A 17,351-nucleotide genomic window follows, 5' to 3' on the forward strand; every position below is an offset into this window, starting at 1 on the left:
CACCTATGTGTCAAATCAAATATCCATAAAACCAAACTTTATTTATCATTCCCAAAATCTATGCTGAGCGTACTCGCGGTCAACACTTTATTAGCCATGAGATCATCGTTGACTTGAAAGCGATTTTTATATCGAATGGATTCAGTTTAAAAAATAAATGCATATCTAACTTCATCTGACCAATTCATTGAAACCCCTCTCATCGTGACAACGTGTCAGGTTTCAAATAAAGAGCTTTTGGTTTATGTGGGAATATTATTAGTTTAGTTTTGGAAGCATTAGGAGAAATCTTCCATTTTTGCAAGTATGAAGAAAAAATATCCTAACAATAAAAAAACATCTATTTTTGCAATCTATTACATATGACATGCAGGCTTCGTCCTTGGGCGAAGAAAGCTGTGTCATCCGCAAACAAAGATTTTTGACATCCCCGAGTTAACTATGAATATAAAATAAATAATGTAAAATAAATAATATAAAAATATTGTATAATATTGGCCCCAAAACGCTGCCGTTAGAAACAACACCTCATACAGGAAATCTTTTAGACTTGGAGTTCTGATAATCAACCTGAAGTGGACGATTGAACAGATAACTCTGGGTTATTCTATCAATGTATGTTGGAAAATTAAAGTTTTTTTTAATTTTGTAAAATTTTGTCTATGCCTAGAAGAGCAAAACCAGTAGAATAGCCTTTAGATTTGTTGTAACGAATCGAATTTGTTACACGTGAAGGTTGATGAGTGGTCAAATGTCCATGCTGAATCCGAACTGTTCATCGTCAAGAAAATGAATTTTCGTTGATGTGGACCATCATTCTGTTCAAAATGACCTTTTCAAAAATTTTACTGATAAGAGAATGAAGCTGATTAGACGATAGCTAAAAAGTTCTGCAGGATTTTTGTCCGGTTTTAAAATGACGTTCACGATTCAATTTCCTCCAAAAGTCCGTGACAAGTCTTGCACTCAAGTAGATTAATTCCATCATGCGTACCACAAACGTTCCTATTACTGATGTCAGGCGACCCTTAGTGAATATTTTTGTTTGGTTTCATCAAATATCTTTTCCTTATTTGCGGATACAGTCAAGTTCAACGCCAAGGTTACGTAAGCTTTCCATTGTCATGATACCTATATGTTTAGATGGTGTAACATCTTGACCTAACGTCGCCTACGAAATGGATCCGAAGATCAATCTAGCAAAGCACATATCTCTCCAACGCGCAGATGGTGTTTCTGGGGTTTGGCAGTTACCAATTCGTGAATCATTTGATAGTGGTACCGCGTACCGCGAAGGTGTGAGTTTTGGAGGCGGTTGACCGGCAAACAAAAACAAACCATTTCGATGAACTGCAACATTAAAACCGCCACATTTGTTTGGTGTTTGGTGCTCTTGGGACATATTGATCCAGTGGTGTCAACAATCAGAGATTGTAAGTTGAAAACCCAAGTGTTCGTTTAAATATGGTAACAACGGTGGTACATATTTGTATTTATTTCTCTATTGCCAGGTCTTACGAATATCAAACTGCCGAAACTGTTCGAGTACGATGACTTCGACGAGTGCAGAACATGGAACCCTAGTTTTCGATACTGTGTTGTTCAAGCTGTTATTCAACCAGACAACACTTCCCCTATATGGCAGAATATCAGTGTAAGTTGATACGAGTTATTTCGGGCTAGGGTAGAAGCACCAAGATTGTACATCATTTTACGAAGCAAATCAGCATGACTCATTTTGACATTAATAGACCATGTCCACATGACAGATCTACATCCCTAGAAACATCAGAAAATGTCAGAAGATAATAATAATTATTTATTTCCCCTTAATTGTAGCTCTCATAAACTTACTTTGGCCAGGGTGTTTCCAAATTGGTCTTTCTTACAAAACATCAATGTGTAAAAAATCAAAATTTCAAATGTGACCAAAAGTGGTTATGGTAGCCCATATTAGCCAGCGCCTTTTTAATGCGAAAAAATGGATTCTGTCAAGTTCCAACTATTTTTTTAGTAGGTGTTCAGCCTGCATTTGAAGTGAATGTTGTAAACCGGGAACCGTCATTGGTTTGACAACACTTTTTAATATGTATCCCGCTAATATGCACATCGTTCAGATTAAAAATGGAGCAAACATCATTTAGCTCATGGAACGGAGTGAAGAGAAAGGGAAGATTGTGGAATGGAACGCAGAATCAAAACAAAACAGCCAAAGAGGTGACCACAAACACGGTCGTAGAGTGACTAGAAGATCAAATTAAAATAGCACCCCGATTCATTGGGTATCGTTCAAATTAGTGAAGGTGCACGGTACTGATTTTTATAATGACTTTTTCTCATAGGAAAATATAAATGAGCAAGGAATTAACTGATCCCAAGGACCTAAGGATTTTATAAAGCTGCAACTTGTGCATGCGGGAGCCTTCCTCAGCCGAGTGGTTAGAATCCGCGGCTACAAAGCAAAGTCATGCTGAAGGTGTCTTGGTGTCTTGGTGGGTTGGAATCCCGGTCGGTGCAGGATCTTTCCGTAATGGAAATTTCCTTAACTTCCCTGGGCATAGAATATCTTCGTGCCTGCTACACGATACACAAATGCGAAAATGGAAACTTAGGCAAAGAAATCTCTCAGATAATAAATGTGGAAGTGCACATTGAACATTAAGCAGTGTCCCAGGCCCTGTCTCAGTGAGGTCGTAATGCCAAGAAGAAGAAGAAGAAGATATCTCAGAAGCCTGAATACTTACTTAGAAAGATGGCGTCTTCGGCAAAATTGTACTGCAGCTCAAGGGCTATCATTAGTTTAGCCATTCTCGAATTTCAAGGCTCAAATAAATATAGCCTTCAAGCTACTGAGCAACTTTGCCGAGGACACCATCTTTCCAAGTGGTCAGGCTCTTGAGATATTTGCAAAACAAAAGATTCATACACACTAGCGCCGCCTGGTGGTGGAATTCTGATCTGAATGGTCACGGCATGTTAGCCCTTGATCTCATTAACAACTTTGTCGAAGATGGTTTTTCTATATTTAATCTAGATCGTGATTTATTTCATGTTGGACATGAAAATCCAAGGTTGTGTACAAAGTACTGTCAGATGATAGAGTTTCATACTTGAATCATCTGAAAAAATCTTCAGGAGATAATATATTTAAATTGGCGCCTCATAAGAAATCAATACCAACCAAATTGATTTGAAATCAAAACGAAAAATGTGGCAAAAAGTGGTTATTGAAGCCTTATATGCAAATGTTGTAATACTGTCTTTTATGATTATAAGACATCCACGTAGTTTTATTCGTATATATGCAGGAATATTAGAATGAAGTAGACCTAACACTGTAGGTATTATGCACGTATGTGCCAATTTGGGTTTTTTTCAAACTAATATAGGGTGTCCCAGAAAGTAAGGAATATCATAGTACTTTTTCGACTGAACAAATATTTTTGTATTTTTCTTAAGGATATTTTAAATGCATCGAAAAATGTTTTCAGAAGATCAATTTTTATCTGGATTGCACAGGCCTCACTTTTTTGAAAATATGTAGAAATTTTTTTTTCGTTTTTTTGAAAATATGTAGAAAATATGTAGAGAGTCTGTTATTTCTAGGGATATTCTGATAACAAATGGACATTACGATAGGTAATCTATTCTTAATGAGTACCTATCAAAATCTTTGGAAATCGCAAATGACAATATTATCACATTTTTCACAGACTTCGCTATCGGCTCCTGATAAACAGACTATCTCATGTAAGACCACTTACATGTCAGTGTCCAACCTAATTTTGTATTTCTGCTGAGAGTTTATTAGACCAATCAGCCCATATAAACATAACAGACTCATCAATTTTCCGTAGTCGTATCCTTGTTGAAATCAAATGTTACTGGATTGCATTGCTCATTGCTTTATCTAATGGAGCAAAGAATCAAATCCTAATCAAGCGTCTTCTTGAACCTATAACCATTATTATATAATGAACCAGATGTGTGAAATAGAAAGAAAAGTAGTATTTATATGGTGCACATTCTCACATACTTGCTTAATGATCGTCAACATTCCAAATTCATATACAAAATTGAAGCCAATATTCTTCTGAAATGGTGCACGTTTCCCTGAAGTCATCCAGTGCTAAAAAAACATTGATTTGACAAATATTCTTGAATAATTGAATTTAAAAAGATATTGATTTTTTGCTTATTACATTTTTCGTGATTAAAAATGCCAAATTTTCAATTTTTATCAACAAATTATCCAAGGGTGCTGCAAATCATTTGAAAACGGCCTCTTTCTAAACTTTTCTTTCACTTTAAGATCCATATAAACGCGTCCCTGATCCATCAAAAAAAAATGTTTGTCGAACAGTGTTATTCTATTGGCTGTTCGAGCATAAATTAGTGATGTTGATCCTTTTCCTAGGGCATAATAATATTTTTCTTATTTTTAAACCGAGTTGATTTTGATTTCTTGTTTCATAGGCTATCACTCTTAAATAAGTTCCTCCAGATTAAATGGTCATCTGTGTCGATACGACAGTTAAATATGTTTTTGAAGATTTTTAATGTACCGTAATCCGGGGGCAAACTGATCACTATTTTACAACTTTTTGTTGTGTTATTGGAATTCAAATTTTGTCAAATAAATTTCAACAAAATCAGAACACCATTGATCTTTATCAGTTTATGTGATCGATTTTTCATGAAACAATATTAACCATATCACAAATATAGTTTTAATATCAAAAAAATAAAATGCCACTCTGGGGCGAAATTGATCACCATATAACAAAGCAGGTTTAAGAGTGCAAAATTTCCCTATCTACTGAATTTAAATCTCCTGAATCTGAAAATGATGTCAAAATTCTTATAACTCGAGTATTTGATCATATTATTCCAAAATTAAACTTTGAAAATCTGCCTAATACGCCTAAATATAGGCAATTTCTCTTGAAATAAGCACATTTTTGTAGAATAAACGGTTTTATAAGCAAAAAAACTATACTTGTTATGCTGTATCATATCAAAAATGAGTTAAGTAGTTCATACTTAAGCTTACACAACATTTTATACACTCAAACTTGACATGTAGGTATAGCACCAGTGTATTGTTAAGCGCCGACATTTCCAACGGTATTGCTTACACCTTCAAAAAGTGTGAATATTTCAATGCAAAACTGACCCTAATAAAAATAAAATAGTTCAACATCATCATTAGACATCTATAAACTAGAAAACATGGAATGTCTGTGATGCCAACGAAGCTTTTAGCATCCTTCGGAGGAAAAGTTGTTTGGTACCGACTTGATCAAATTCGACCCAGTGATCAATTTGCCCCCGGATTACGGTACGTTCGTTCTAACCTAATATAAATTTCGTACAACATAGTCGCTCAGAAATAACGCCATTTGTGCAGAACTGTTACGAGATGGTTCAAATAAATGTACTACCGTTCTTTACATATTTATCTCGCGGTCCATAAAGTTTACATCAGCGGTTTTCAGATCGTGTTCCGCGGAGCACTTGGTGCTCCCCGAAGCCCATGATAGTTTTGAAAATGTGTTGCTTTGAAATATCCCAAATTTTTGTTTTAGAATACGCTTTCAATTATTTCAAACCAAGCCATACCTAAATTTTTCAAGTTTTTTTTTCTACTTTTTTTCAAGTAGTTTGATAAATCCTCATAAACTAGGTTACGCCAATTTACTCGGTTGATGCCTCTACCCTCCAACATCGATTTTAGCCCACGCTCTCCAGATCTTGTTGCACCTGATCAAGCCACCGCGCTAGCTGTGCTCCACACCTTCTTGTACCATCCGGATATAACGTGAGCTCTATCTTTGCAGGGTTGATGTTCGGCAGTCTTGAAATATGCCCTGCCCAATGCACCCTTCCAGCTTTCACCACCTTCTGGATACAGGGTTCGCCGTAGAGCCTAGCGAGCTCGTGGTTCATTCTCCGCTGCCACACACCGTTCTCCTGCGCATCGCCAAAGATCTTCTTAAGCACTCGTCGTTCGAACACTCCAAGAGCTTGCAGGTCCTCTTCCTGCATGGTACATGCTTTATGTCCATAAAGGACCACCGGTCTTATTAGCGTTTTGTACATTTGGTGCGGGGGTGAATCTTTCTCGATCGCAATTTCTTCTGGAGCCAAGGATCCGAGGTAGACGAACTCATCAACCACCTCGAAAGTGTTTCAGTCTATCGTAACACTGCTTCCTAGACGGGCTTTGTCACGCTCGGTTCCACCTATCAGCATGCATTTTGTTTTTTTTTTATTCACCACCAAATGACGCCTCACGTTTCAGGCGGGTGTACAGATCTGCCACCGTCCGAAATGTTCTTCCGACAATATACATATAATTCGCGATGCAAACAAATTGGCTGTATCTTGTGAAAATCATACCTCGGTTATTGATCCCAACTCTCCGCATAACACCTTCTAGCGCGATGTAGAACATCAGTAAGGGGAAGTCTAGAGGCAATGAGTAATTCTTATTTCCCTAGAGAGTTGCAAGTCGACGTGTGATCACAGAGATTTGGACTAAACACTTCTATATGAACTTAAACTTTTGCACGGGGTGACATTAAAAAAATCGACCGTTTTTAAGCTTTCCAATAGATTTTTTCGTCCAAAGGGAAGAATATAACAATTCGTAGGAGATTGGCTCGTTCTTTAGCTTCTATATAATTTGTATGGAGTTGAAAATTGCTGAACATCTTCAAAGCCGTTTTGTCCAAAGTTTCTTTCGTCTGGTTGTCGCATTCTCTAAAAAAACAAAGTCTTTACAGTACTGACAAGAATAAAGTACACAAGGCCGATTGACCTGAAATTTCAACTGCATGTTGGAAATAAGTTCAAATAAGATTTGTAAATGAATCATCAAAATCTATGCAAAAGTACATAAGTTCTTAAAATCCGTCAACACTGTCCAAGTTATGATAATTAGATGTTTTGAAAACAAACAATTTAGGATAAGTACGATCTTCTACAAAGTTTTTCATCTAAGTAAACAAATTTGCAGGAACATGCCTTTTTCTAAATATTCACATTGCATAAAATATTCCAATTTGAAAATTTTGGCATTATTCTCAAAACAGTTTTTTTTTTTGTTATCTGCTTTCAAACACTTGAATAGAATTTGATTAATTTATAATAAATCAAATTTCAAGTAACTACCAAAAAGCTAAACATTACATATACTTTGCAATTGAATAAGATGGACAAAGGATGTGAAGTTTTGCGAAAAAGTTACACGTCTTCTCGGAGAGAATCGAACTCACGACTCCCTGATCTCTAGTTAGGGCGCGTTACCCCTACGCCATGAGAGCTATCAGAAGGCCGGCTCCAAAGTCACGTTCCCCACCAGTTTGGAAATTTGTGCCATCGCCATATTTGAGCCTATTTCATCATCTACCCGGTGGGAGAGGAAAGGGAAGGGAAAGATGGGAGGAAATAGGAGTGGGGTCCCTTGAAGAGGGAAGATCCTATAAGCGAATTGAGAGCATGTACACTCCCGTGCATAAGTTTGGGTTCACCCCCTAAAAAACATGCAAAAGTGTTCAGTCCATATCTCTGTGATTACACGTCCAATTGAAACTCTCTAAGCCGCATTCGGAAGTTATTCTTACTTCGTATGTATTTTTCCAAGAACATTATTTGAACTTTGTATACTAAATTTGTACATAAAGTTGTGACATTTTTATAAAAAACATACTGAAAAACATAGCTAATTTCCTCAGCATTGGATCGGCTAAAATTTTAAAACAAGGTGTCATTAGAATCGTAATCTTATATTCTGCCCTTCAACACTCACGAATTTTTTGCGGAAAAATCTGAAAAGTATTCAAAATCAATGAAACAGTCAGTCAAGTCATCGTGCAAAAGTTTGGGTTCACCCCTCAGTATGGTGTATCGTGCAAATGTTTGGGTTCACCTGAACTTACTTAAATCTATGAAATCTCAAACCAATCATGTACGCGCCATTATTTGCACTCAAAAAAGCTTTAAACTATTAAAATTGGTTGAAAAATGGCTGAGATATTGACAAAAATGATGTGCGGTGAACCCAAACTTTTGCACGATGACTTGACTGACTGTTTCAATGATTTTGAATACTTTCCCGATTTTTTCGCAAAATTTTCGTGGGGTCTCTTCAAAGAATATAAGATTACGGTTCTAATGACACTTTGATTTGAAATTTTGGTCGATCCAATACTGAGGAAATTAGATATGATTTATTAGTGTGTTTTATGAAAAATGTAACAACTTCAAGTAAAAATTTAGAATACAAAATTCAAAAAATGTTTTTGTAAAAATACATACGAAGTAAGAATAACTCTTTGCTTTTCGAATGCGACTTAAAGAGTTTCAATTGGGCGTGTTATCACAGAGATATGGACAGAACACTTTTGTATATTTTTTAGGGGTAAACCCAAACTTTTGCACGGGAGTGTAGCTCCATACCACAATGGGTTCTAACAGCGCCCTAAAAAGGGCACTGCAAAACACATGAGCGTAAAGAGAGCCTATAGCTCATTACCACAGCGGGTTAAGAATAGCAGAAAGTCCTGAAGATTCAGGCTTCTGAATTCAGTTTCACTTTATAAGTGTTTACCAAGTAATTGGAATCGCATTTGTGCAAACACTGGACAGTAGTGTAAGAAAAAATTTATATTCTCGCTCCAGTCCACTTTTTGGATTGCTTTTAGGTCCCATAACAACAGTGCAAAATTTCAGCTCGATCGGAGAAACTACACTCCCGTGCATAAGTTTGGGTTCACCCCCTATAAAACATGCAAAAGTGTTCTGTCCATATCTCTGTGATTACATGTCCAATTGAAACTCTCTAAGCCGCATTCGAAAGGCAAAGAGTTATTCTTACTTCGTATATATTTTTCCAAAAAAATTTTTTGAACTTTGTATACTAAATTTTTACCTAAATTTGTGACATTTTTCAAAAAACACACTGAAAAATCATATCTAATTTCCTCAGCATTGGGTCGACCAAAATTTTAAATCAAAATGTCATTAGGATCGTAATCTTATATTCTTTGAAGAAACCCCACGAAATTTTGGCGGAAAAATCTGGAAAGTATTCAAAATCAATGAAACAGTCAGTCAAGTCATCGTGCAAAAGTTTGGGATCACCCCTCAGTATGGTGTATCGTGCAAAAGTTTGGGTTCACCTGAACTTACTTAAATCTGTGAAATCTTATACCAATCATGTACGCGCCATTATTCGCGCTAAAAAAAGCTTTAAACTATTAAAATCGGTTGAAAAATGGCTGAGATATTGACACAAATGATGCGCGTGCGGCTCAGGTGAACCCAAACTTTTGCACGATTTGCATCATATTGAGGGGTGAACCCAAACTTTTGCACGATGACTTGACTGACTGTTTCATTGATTTTGAATACTTTCCAGATTTTTCCGCCAAAATCTCGTGGGGTCTCTTCAAAGAATATAAGATTACGATCCTAATGACACTTTGATTTAAAATTTTGGTCGACCCAATGCTGAGGAAATTATATATGATTTTTCAGTGTGTTTTTTGAAAAATGTAACAACTTTAAGTTAAAATTTAGTATACAAAATTCAAAAAACGCTTTTGGAAAAATACATACGAAGTAAGAATAACTCTTTGCCTTTCGAATGCGGCTTGAAGAGTTTTAATTGGACGTGTAATCACAGAGATATGGACAGAACACTTTTGTATGTTTTTGAGGGGTTGAACCCAAACTTTAGCATGGGAGTGTATATTTTAGCGCCAGCCGTTCAAAGTTTGTATGGGATTTACTATGGGAAAACTTACTTTTGCAAAGAAAAATCGCCAGAGGTCGCCCGTTGACCTCTATAAATATTCTGAACGCAGACCTCGATAGGTATTTTTACGATGAAGAATATTGTGGAAGACCGCGAAACAATCTGACACTTGTGAAAAAAGTTATTCAATGAAAACCTAGTGGCAAGACGACCTGTTAATGTAAAGGAATAACAATAATGACAAAATCGGGCAAAATTTCCGAATAATCTATGCTTAATAACTTTTTTCACAAGCATCGGATTGCTTTGCGGTCTTCGGCAATGTTGTTCATCGTAAAAACACCTATCGGGATCTGTGTTCAAAATTTTTATAGAGATCAATGGGCGACCTCTGGCGATTTTTCTTTGCAAAATTTAATTTTTCCGTAGTAAATTCCATACAAACTTTGAACGGCTTGCGCTAATATATAGTTTCTCCGATCGAGCTGAAATTTTGCACAGTTGTTATGGGACCTAAAAGCAATTCAAAAAGTGGACTGGAGCGAGAATCTAAATTTTTCATGTAACCGTGTCCCAGGCTACTGGACAGTTACATATCAGGTGATACGAAGTTTCATAATCGGAGTCACAACTATCACACACAAATGAGTCAGCACGCTGAATATTTGCTATATGATACAGGTATGTTCCGTTTTTGTCACGTTCTGATTTTGTCACGTTCCGATTTCATCAACAAATTATTCCGTTGTTATCAAAACAAAAAAATTGGAGCTTTTTATTTTTTCAAATGCTTAAAATTTAAAATAAAGACTAAAATTGAAGCAAGTCGATATTATGTTAGTGTTCAGCGCCTACGGTACATGTTATTTATCAAGTCCTATTCTATTCAATAAGGTTTAACTCTTCCTTACCTGCTAATCAAATAGAGTTTTCAAACTTAGCATGAGATGTTGAACACGATTGACGCATTCTTCAACAGTCGAGAGTTGCTCTAGCCACGTCCTAGCGACAACTAAAATTGTAATTAGTTGTATACGTTCTTAAGAGAGTTGCACAGACCTCTGCTTCTCCTTTATAATATGGCATCATAAAATGTTCGATAGAAATATACGTTTAGAATGAACTAAAGATTATCTGCAGTGGCGTCTCGTCCTAAGGTGCACTTGGTGCACTGCACAGTCAAAGATTTTGAACTAACAAATTAAATATATATATATTATAATTCTCAATACTTCCAGCATTCATAATGTGTAGTTGCTTGAAAATGTTGTTTGATTTCTTCACCTTCAACTGGTCCATCGCCCTCAGTGAACAAACCGTTTGATTCTCCCCCCCATGGTCTTGCTCAACCAGCAAGCGAAAACAGCGAAGCAAACAAGACAAACTGCCATGCGTCTCCATCGTATTGCAGAGAATGTTCATTTCAGCCGTGCACTCTTTCTTGTGCACGAAACTAGCGTTTATGGACACAGCAGGAATGTGCATTTGTATTGACATTTCTAGAGCAACAGTGGCGTTGTATAGGTAAAATCTGGTTCACTCCAATTTGTGCACCCGAGAGAGAAATTGCCCATGACGCTCGCATTGGTTTGCAAGAATTGAGAAAGCGCGCGCAACTGGCGTCACGACGTCTGCTGTTGGAAGAGAAAGCGTCAACGCCATAAATGCTTTGTGTGTATGTATGTTGCATGGAGCTTCCAGGTGTTGCGCGATAGTAGGCGCAATATTGATTGGAACCAATACTAGATGTTATAAACATATTGGCCAAATTGATTATGTGTTATCTTACTAAATACACAAAATTCATGTGGCTTTGAATTGATTTATAAACTATGTGTGAATATAGTTTTTCTTGCTCAACAGACCGACAACTGATAAATTGCGGTGGGCGCAAAGTGGGTTTCAGCGTTCAACAGTCAGTCATCATTTCACTTGAAAGCTTTGATGTATCCACAAAAGTATACAAAGAGATGTACCAGCGCTGGACATCGTCAAAAAGCTAAGATATCGTGATACAATTGACAAGCTGTAAATAAAAAGAATTATTATATAGAATAACAACGTTAGGAATAATGGAGATTCGGAATTTCGCGAATGCCACGAAATCCACGGAATTTATCCTTCATCGCGAAACTTGGAAAATAACGCGTAAATAGTTGAATTCTGAAGGTTTATATGATAATCTCAGAAAAGTTCAGATTTTTGCTCATAAGGATGGTTTATTTATTTGTAAGCCGATTTTCATATAAAAAATGTGCTAATCGTTTAGTTTCAAGTTAAAAGTCTTTCTTCTTGCTTTAAATTTGATAATATGATATTAAACTTATTATCTCAGTTCGCAAAATACGAAAAAATGATTGAAATTTATGCATATAAAGGTCATTTTTACTGTAAATATTCATTTTTATGTCAAATATTATCAAACAATGGGACCGTGATTAATACGCAAAATTTTTCTTTCATTGCCTTGGTATCAGCGAAATTTTGAGAATTTTCCTTTTCCTAAACATTGTATATTGGAATCATCCAAAATTCTTAAAACTTACAACTAGTGATTGAAACGAAGAAAACAAACAAAACATACGTCCAATAAGCAACAAATATAATAGCTTCCAGACACTTCAAGATTGCATACAGTATTGGAAATTACATTTTAAGGTGTTAATAATAAGAAATTACATTTTAAGCTGAAATACATTTTAAAAAATCATTTGAAAAATTCGTATTCATAATTCAAAATAAACGGTTTGTGCGAGTTAGTGCACAGGTAATCAAATTCCTCACGGGACGCCTCTGATTATCTGTCAAGTAATTTTGGCAGAAAATTGTCATTTCCGCAATTTTGGGCAGAGAAATTTCATTAATTGAAATAAATACGCCTCAAAACGTTTCTGATTTCAAGCTGCCGAACAGATTTGTCTGCAGTACTTATGGAGTCTACTGTCCGAAAAAAATACAAAGAAGCGCGGCATCAGCTAAATCTGCCGAGAATACGTAAATTCCCCTAGAAGCGGTAACCTTTAGGCCAAATTTAAAAACAGACGTTGCAATGAGTGAAGCTCATACTGCCGGTACTTGTCAGCACTCTAGCTTTTGCTCAAGTAATTCGGGGTATAGTTGATCAGTAGGGAAAAGTTGATCATACCCGTACCCTCATGTATAAACTGTCAAGAGACTATGATCCGATTTCAATTATATCACAATTTCTGTGATGTCAAATTACCTGATATCTGCTCTTGATGTTTTAAAATTTGTTTGACATTCAAGATAGTTATACCTTGTAAAGCAGATTTTTTTATGAAATGTTCGATGAACTGTTTTTCTCCAAAACATCGACTATTGCCAAGGCTATATACAAGCACCATTGAAATAAAACTGTTTCAAACATTCCAGATATGTTCTGTGAACTCACTTTGAATTTGCCATTGAGGATAAAAATTTCATTTTCAGAGAAAAAACATGATCTTTTTGTGAGTGAGTTGTTCATTCAAAGGAAAATTTCATATATTTAGGCGTATAATGTGGTGTTTTCTGTAATTCACCACATTCAACTCTAAAATTGACCGATTTATCAATAAGTTTTAAGACTCCTGAGACTTGATTCAGATTCAGTGACCCCTAATCTTTTGAATAGCATATAGTTTAAGTTTAGGAAAGCTATCGCAGTAATTGATCAACTTCACCCCGGGATCAAAAACTAAACATTTTGATTTTAAAAACAATTTCTTATTATGATAAACATTGTGTCAAAATTATGTTTGTTATAATTCGATAAAGATTCAACCAGTACAGGTTTCAAAAATAATTGGATAATAATGCATGGAATTGTAGAACAGAATGGCACAAAAGTGATCAACTTTACCCTCATTTTACCGGGTTACCATGAATATTGGGTTACGGCAAGGAAAATGATTGAGTTCATTTTATGTTTGATAAGACAATCGACCCTATCAAGTTTAGGATATTATCTTTTATTCCTCCAAACTTGTAGTCCAGTTTATAACAAAACCAATTAATAAGGTCTGCTCAAGGAGTAGGGGAAGAGGATTAGCAAAACATAACGTTCTATTGAACAATTTTGAATCTTCATTACAATAAATTAACTTAGAAGAAGAGGGAAAATTTGCTGAAAGGCTGACAGTTTGAGAACGATAAAAAAAATAAATAAACGCACTACTTTTCCCCATGGAGACCAAAGATTAGTTAATGAAGAATTCTATACTAACTGCCATACGCTTTGTTTATCAACAAAAGGGTTTCTAACCAATAAGTTCTAATTTGGAGATGCTTGCTCTGGAATTTGTATTTGTGATGAAGCTATTTAATATCAGTTTTCCTTAACAAAAACACACTACAACGCAATGCTAAAATGTGAAGATGGCGCGTTTCTAGAATGGTGATAAGCGCCATACCCAGTGGTAATAATAACTTTCAGAAAAAACATCACCACAATCATTTTACGAAATTTGAAGAAAAGGAAACTGTAAATATTCTTTGAGGTTGCAAAAACTTTCGCAATGTAAATGTGAGCATTTACCCGCCAATTGGGTGTGATATAATATCATAAAGAAGAAGAAAAAAAATGAAAAGAAGAAAGAAAATAGTTATTTATTGTTGAATCTTTTTAAGAAACATGATCGGCTTGAATCCTTGTTCGCCATTTTTACAATTTTGACCCATTTCATAATGAAGAGAACATTTATGTGATTATCGTTTTATTACTCCATGTTACATTCACTGAAATCCTGAACTAAGCAACGAAAACAATTAATGATTTATCACAGAATCATATCGATTGATTGGAGTCTACAATCAACTTCCATCGCGAACCTATATGAATGAATATACCTAAATGCTCCTCAGCAGGGTTGGGAAAAAATCTGATATTCACTCTACAGTAGTCAACAAAGCCAATCACAGTCAGCGAAGCCAGTGAAACTCACGCCATCGCTGCTGTAGGCAAAAAACCTTGGAAAATTACAAAACACCCGTGCTAAGGGCAACCCAAAATTACTGTAGACAAAAATGTTCTATTCCCGCTGCATTTCCCGCATTTAGAGCCTTCAATGACACTACTGATTTAGAGAAATTCATGTACCCAATATAGGCTACTGATGAGATTCACGATTTTAACAACTACTGTACTGCCATAACTGCATATTTGTAACATTCGACAAAAGTAGGCATTGAGTATAATGGAATACAAGTTTGCATTTTATGGCAGTATGGGGAGGAAACCAAAATTTCCAAAAATTAACAGGACACAAAAGTGCTTATTTGACGCTGATATATTTTTGTACAACCTCATATCGCATTACTGGGTGGAATTGACAGAAACATAATTATGATAGAATTTTCATTGCTATTACATCACGAAGCTCATTTATAATCTCAATGTGACTGTTATGCGGTTATATTACCAATGTGACAAACAACTTGGTATTTTTTTTCGAATTTTCTAGAACAATCTCACAGATTTCAGTAAGTTGATCGAAAGTATTTATCATTTGATGACTCTCCATGGTATTAACCCCAATTTGTCAAAATGTCGAGTGTGACTGTTTTGCAGTTATGGGCAGTGTAGTGAGAGAGCCACGTGATTTTCGCGAAATTCAAGCCTACTACTATTACCATTCCCAATTGTGGGTAATGTACAATTTTGTTTGACGACACGACTCCAAACTATTCCAATATTGCTTGTGCTGAGTTGCCGCCCAAGAATTAATCTGAAGCTTCACCCCTCCTAAATTCAAGAAGTGCAAATAATGTTAATGTTAATATTGTAACGGGAAGTAACGACCATTGACTTGATGAGAAAAATGATTTCATCGCAGTAACCCATGACATGTCAGTGAAAAATAATACCTGCACGGAGAAATATTTTTACCTAATTTTTGAGTTTACTTTACCCAAAATTAAGTATATCGATTATAGTTTCAACCCAAAATCTCTCGGTTTTCTCTTTCTCCCACACGAATGGTTGTCAAAAATAAGAGAGCTGCATCTACCCAATGGGGGTACTTTGGCCCAATAAGCCAAATTTGGGTAAAGACAACTTTTCTTACGTTTGGGTCGAAAGAACTCAATTTTTCGTTAAATCAACCCAAAATTGAGTATATTTTTCTAATGGAATTATAGCCAAACTACCTAGTGAGGACCTTGGAAATTAAGCCAAAATTGAGTTATTGGGCTCAACTACGGAATTGCGTTGAAACAACCCAAAATTGAGTTGAATTCCGTCTCCGTGTGCACTATTGATATTGACAATTCGAGTGACAATTAGAAGTTCGGCAGTCAAAACATCGGTGAAGTTCGGCGTCGGCATTCTAATTAAGTGCTTCGCTGATGCATAAGAAATGCCTTTGTCGGCGTAGCACTTCGGTAGAATGCCGACGCCGAACTTCGGCGAACTTTTGATGGTGATATTTCATTTCTCTTATGAACTTCGGTCTAAAGTTAATCTGAATGCACAATACACTGTTCCTTTAGTTGCGGTATATTTTTAATTTGTGTTCCTATACCTAGTTGTGGTATTCGTCGTTTTCTTATGGGATCCTCCACTATAGGAACACTTTACCGCAACTATTGGTACAAGTAAGAAAAGTTTTAGCAATTTTGATGATATTTCATTAGTTTCAAAGCAAATTGAACGCTCTTTTCAACTATTCCGTGTATCAACAAGCCAATACGTTGATTGGCAGTGTCGGTTCCGTGGCTAATGTGATAAAATCAGTGAAAACGGCACTACCGCAACTATAGGAACAACCACAACTAAGAGAAAAATTACCCTATAACAATCATATCAGAGATTTTGTTCAGGAGGAAACTCGAGAGGAATAAAATAAATAATTTGCTTCATTATAAAAAAAATCTGTTTTTAAAGTGGTTGTATCATTTTAGAAAGTCACATTTTTTAAATTTATGAATATATTTTCACATTTTCTATTTTAACTAGACTGTTAGGCTTATATCAAATTTCTCAATGATATATAATGATATATTATACAATATATTTATATCGAATAGGTTATATCGGCCAATAGACGTAATTTTCCGCACGATCAACTGGAGAGGGGATTATGTTTACAAAGATGTTTGAATCAGCTTGCTGTCTCACATCAGATATCAGTTGGTTTGGTCGAATCAAATCTGATTACGGAACATGAACAAAATGCATATTTTGGCCAATGCCTAAACCTGGAACTCGAAACTTCTTACAACTTGCATGCAACTACAACCGTTATGAACTGTATCACAGAAGATGATTTTCGGATATCTTTAGGTAAGCTATTGTAAAATATTTATGGGTCAAAGTGAACCACCTTACAATTTTAACAATCATTTTTTTTCAGGTGCAGCTGAGATAGTATTCATTGGGATGGTTGTGTTGATTATACTACTAATTGCAATTGCTACTGCACGGGATTTAAGGGGAGATCTCAAAAATCAATGTAAGTATGTTGATATGAACTATCCCCAAAAAAGCTAACAGTTCATGCTTTTTTTCTTAATTTCGAAAATAATTCAAATTAGTACTGCTGAAGTGTTTCAATAATTTTACATTATTTGATGAACGATTAAGTTATTT

General features: G+C 35.7%; 1 protein-coding gene across 1 annotated transcript; it reads left to right on the top strand.

Annotated features, from left to right (window-relative positions):
- Positions 1-919: 919 nt before the first annotated feature.
- On the top strand, positions 920-17,252 carry LOC110680751. The gene is made up of 4 exons (XM_021856541.1): positions 920-1,433; positions 1,512-1,654; positions 16,790-17,045; positions 17,116-17,252. The coding sequence occupies exons 1-4, from the start codon at positions 1,346-1,348 to the stop codon at positions 17,250-17,252; spliced, it is 624 nt and encodes a 207-aa protein (XP_021712233.1). The 5' UTR covers positions 920-1,345.
- The last annotated feature ends 99 nt before the right edge of the window (positions 17,253-17,351 follow it).

This window comes from Aedes aegypti, unplaced genomic scaffold (assembly GCF_002204515.2).
Source record: "Aedes aegypti strain LVP_AGWG unplaced genomic scaffold, AaegL5.0 Primary Assembly AGWG_AaegL5_hic_scaff_1766_PBJ_arrow, whole genome shotgun sequence".
Lineage (NCBI taxonomy): Eukaryota > Metazoa > Arthropoda > Insecta > Diptera > Culicidae > Aedes > Aedes aegypti.

Bases quoted from the DNA above. Each gene is read 5' to 3' on its own strand.
- LOC110680751 (XM_021856541.1), top strand. From the start codon at position 1,346: ATGAACTGCAACATTAAAACCGCCACATTTGTTTGGTGTTTGGTGCTC. The intron at 1,434-1,511 runs GTAAGTTGAAAA...CTCTATTGCCAG, and splicing joins GGTGTCAACAATCAGAGATT to GTCTTACGAATATCAAACTG. The intron at 17,046-17,115 runs GTAAGCTATTGT...ATTTTTTTTCAG, and splicing joins TGATTTTCGGATATCTTTAG to GTGCAGCTGAGATAGTATTC.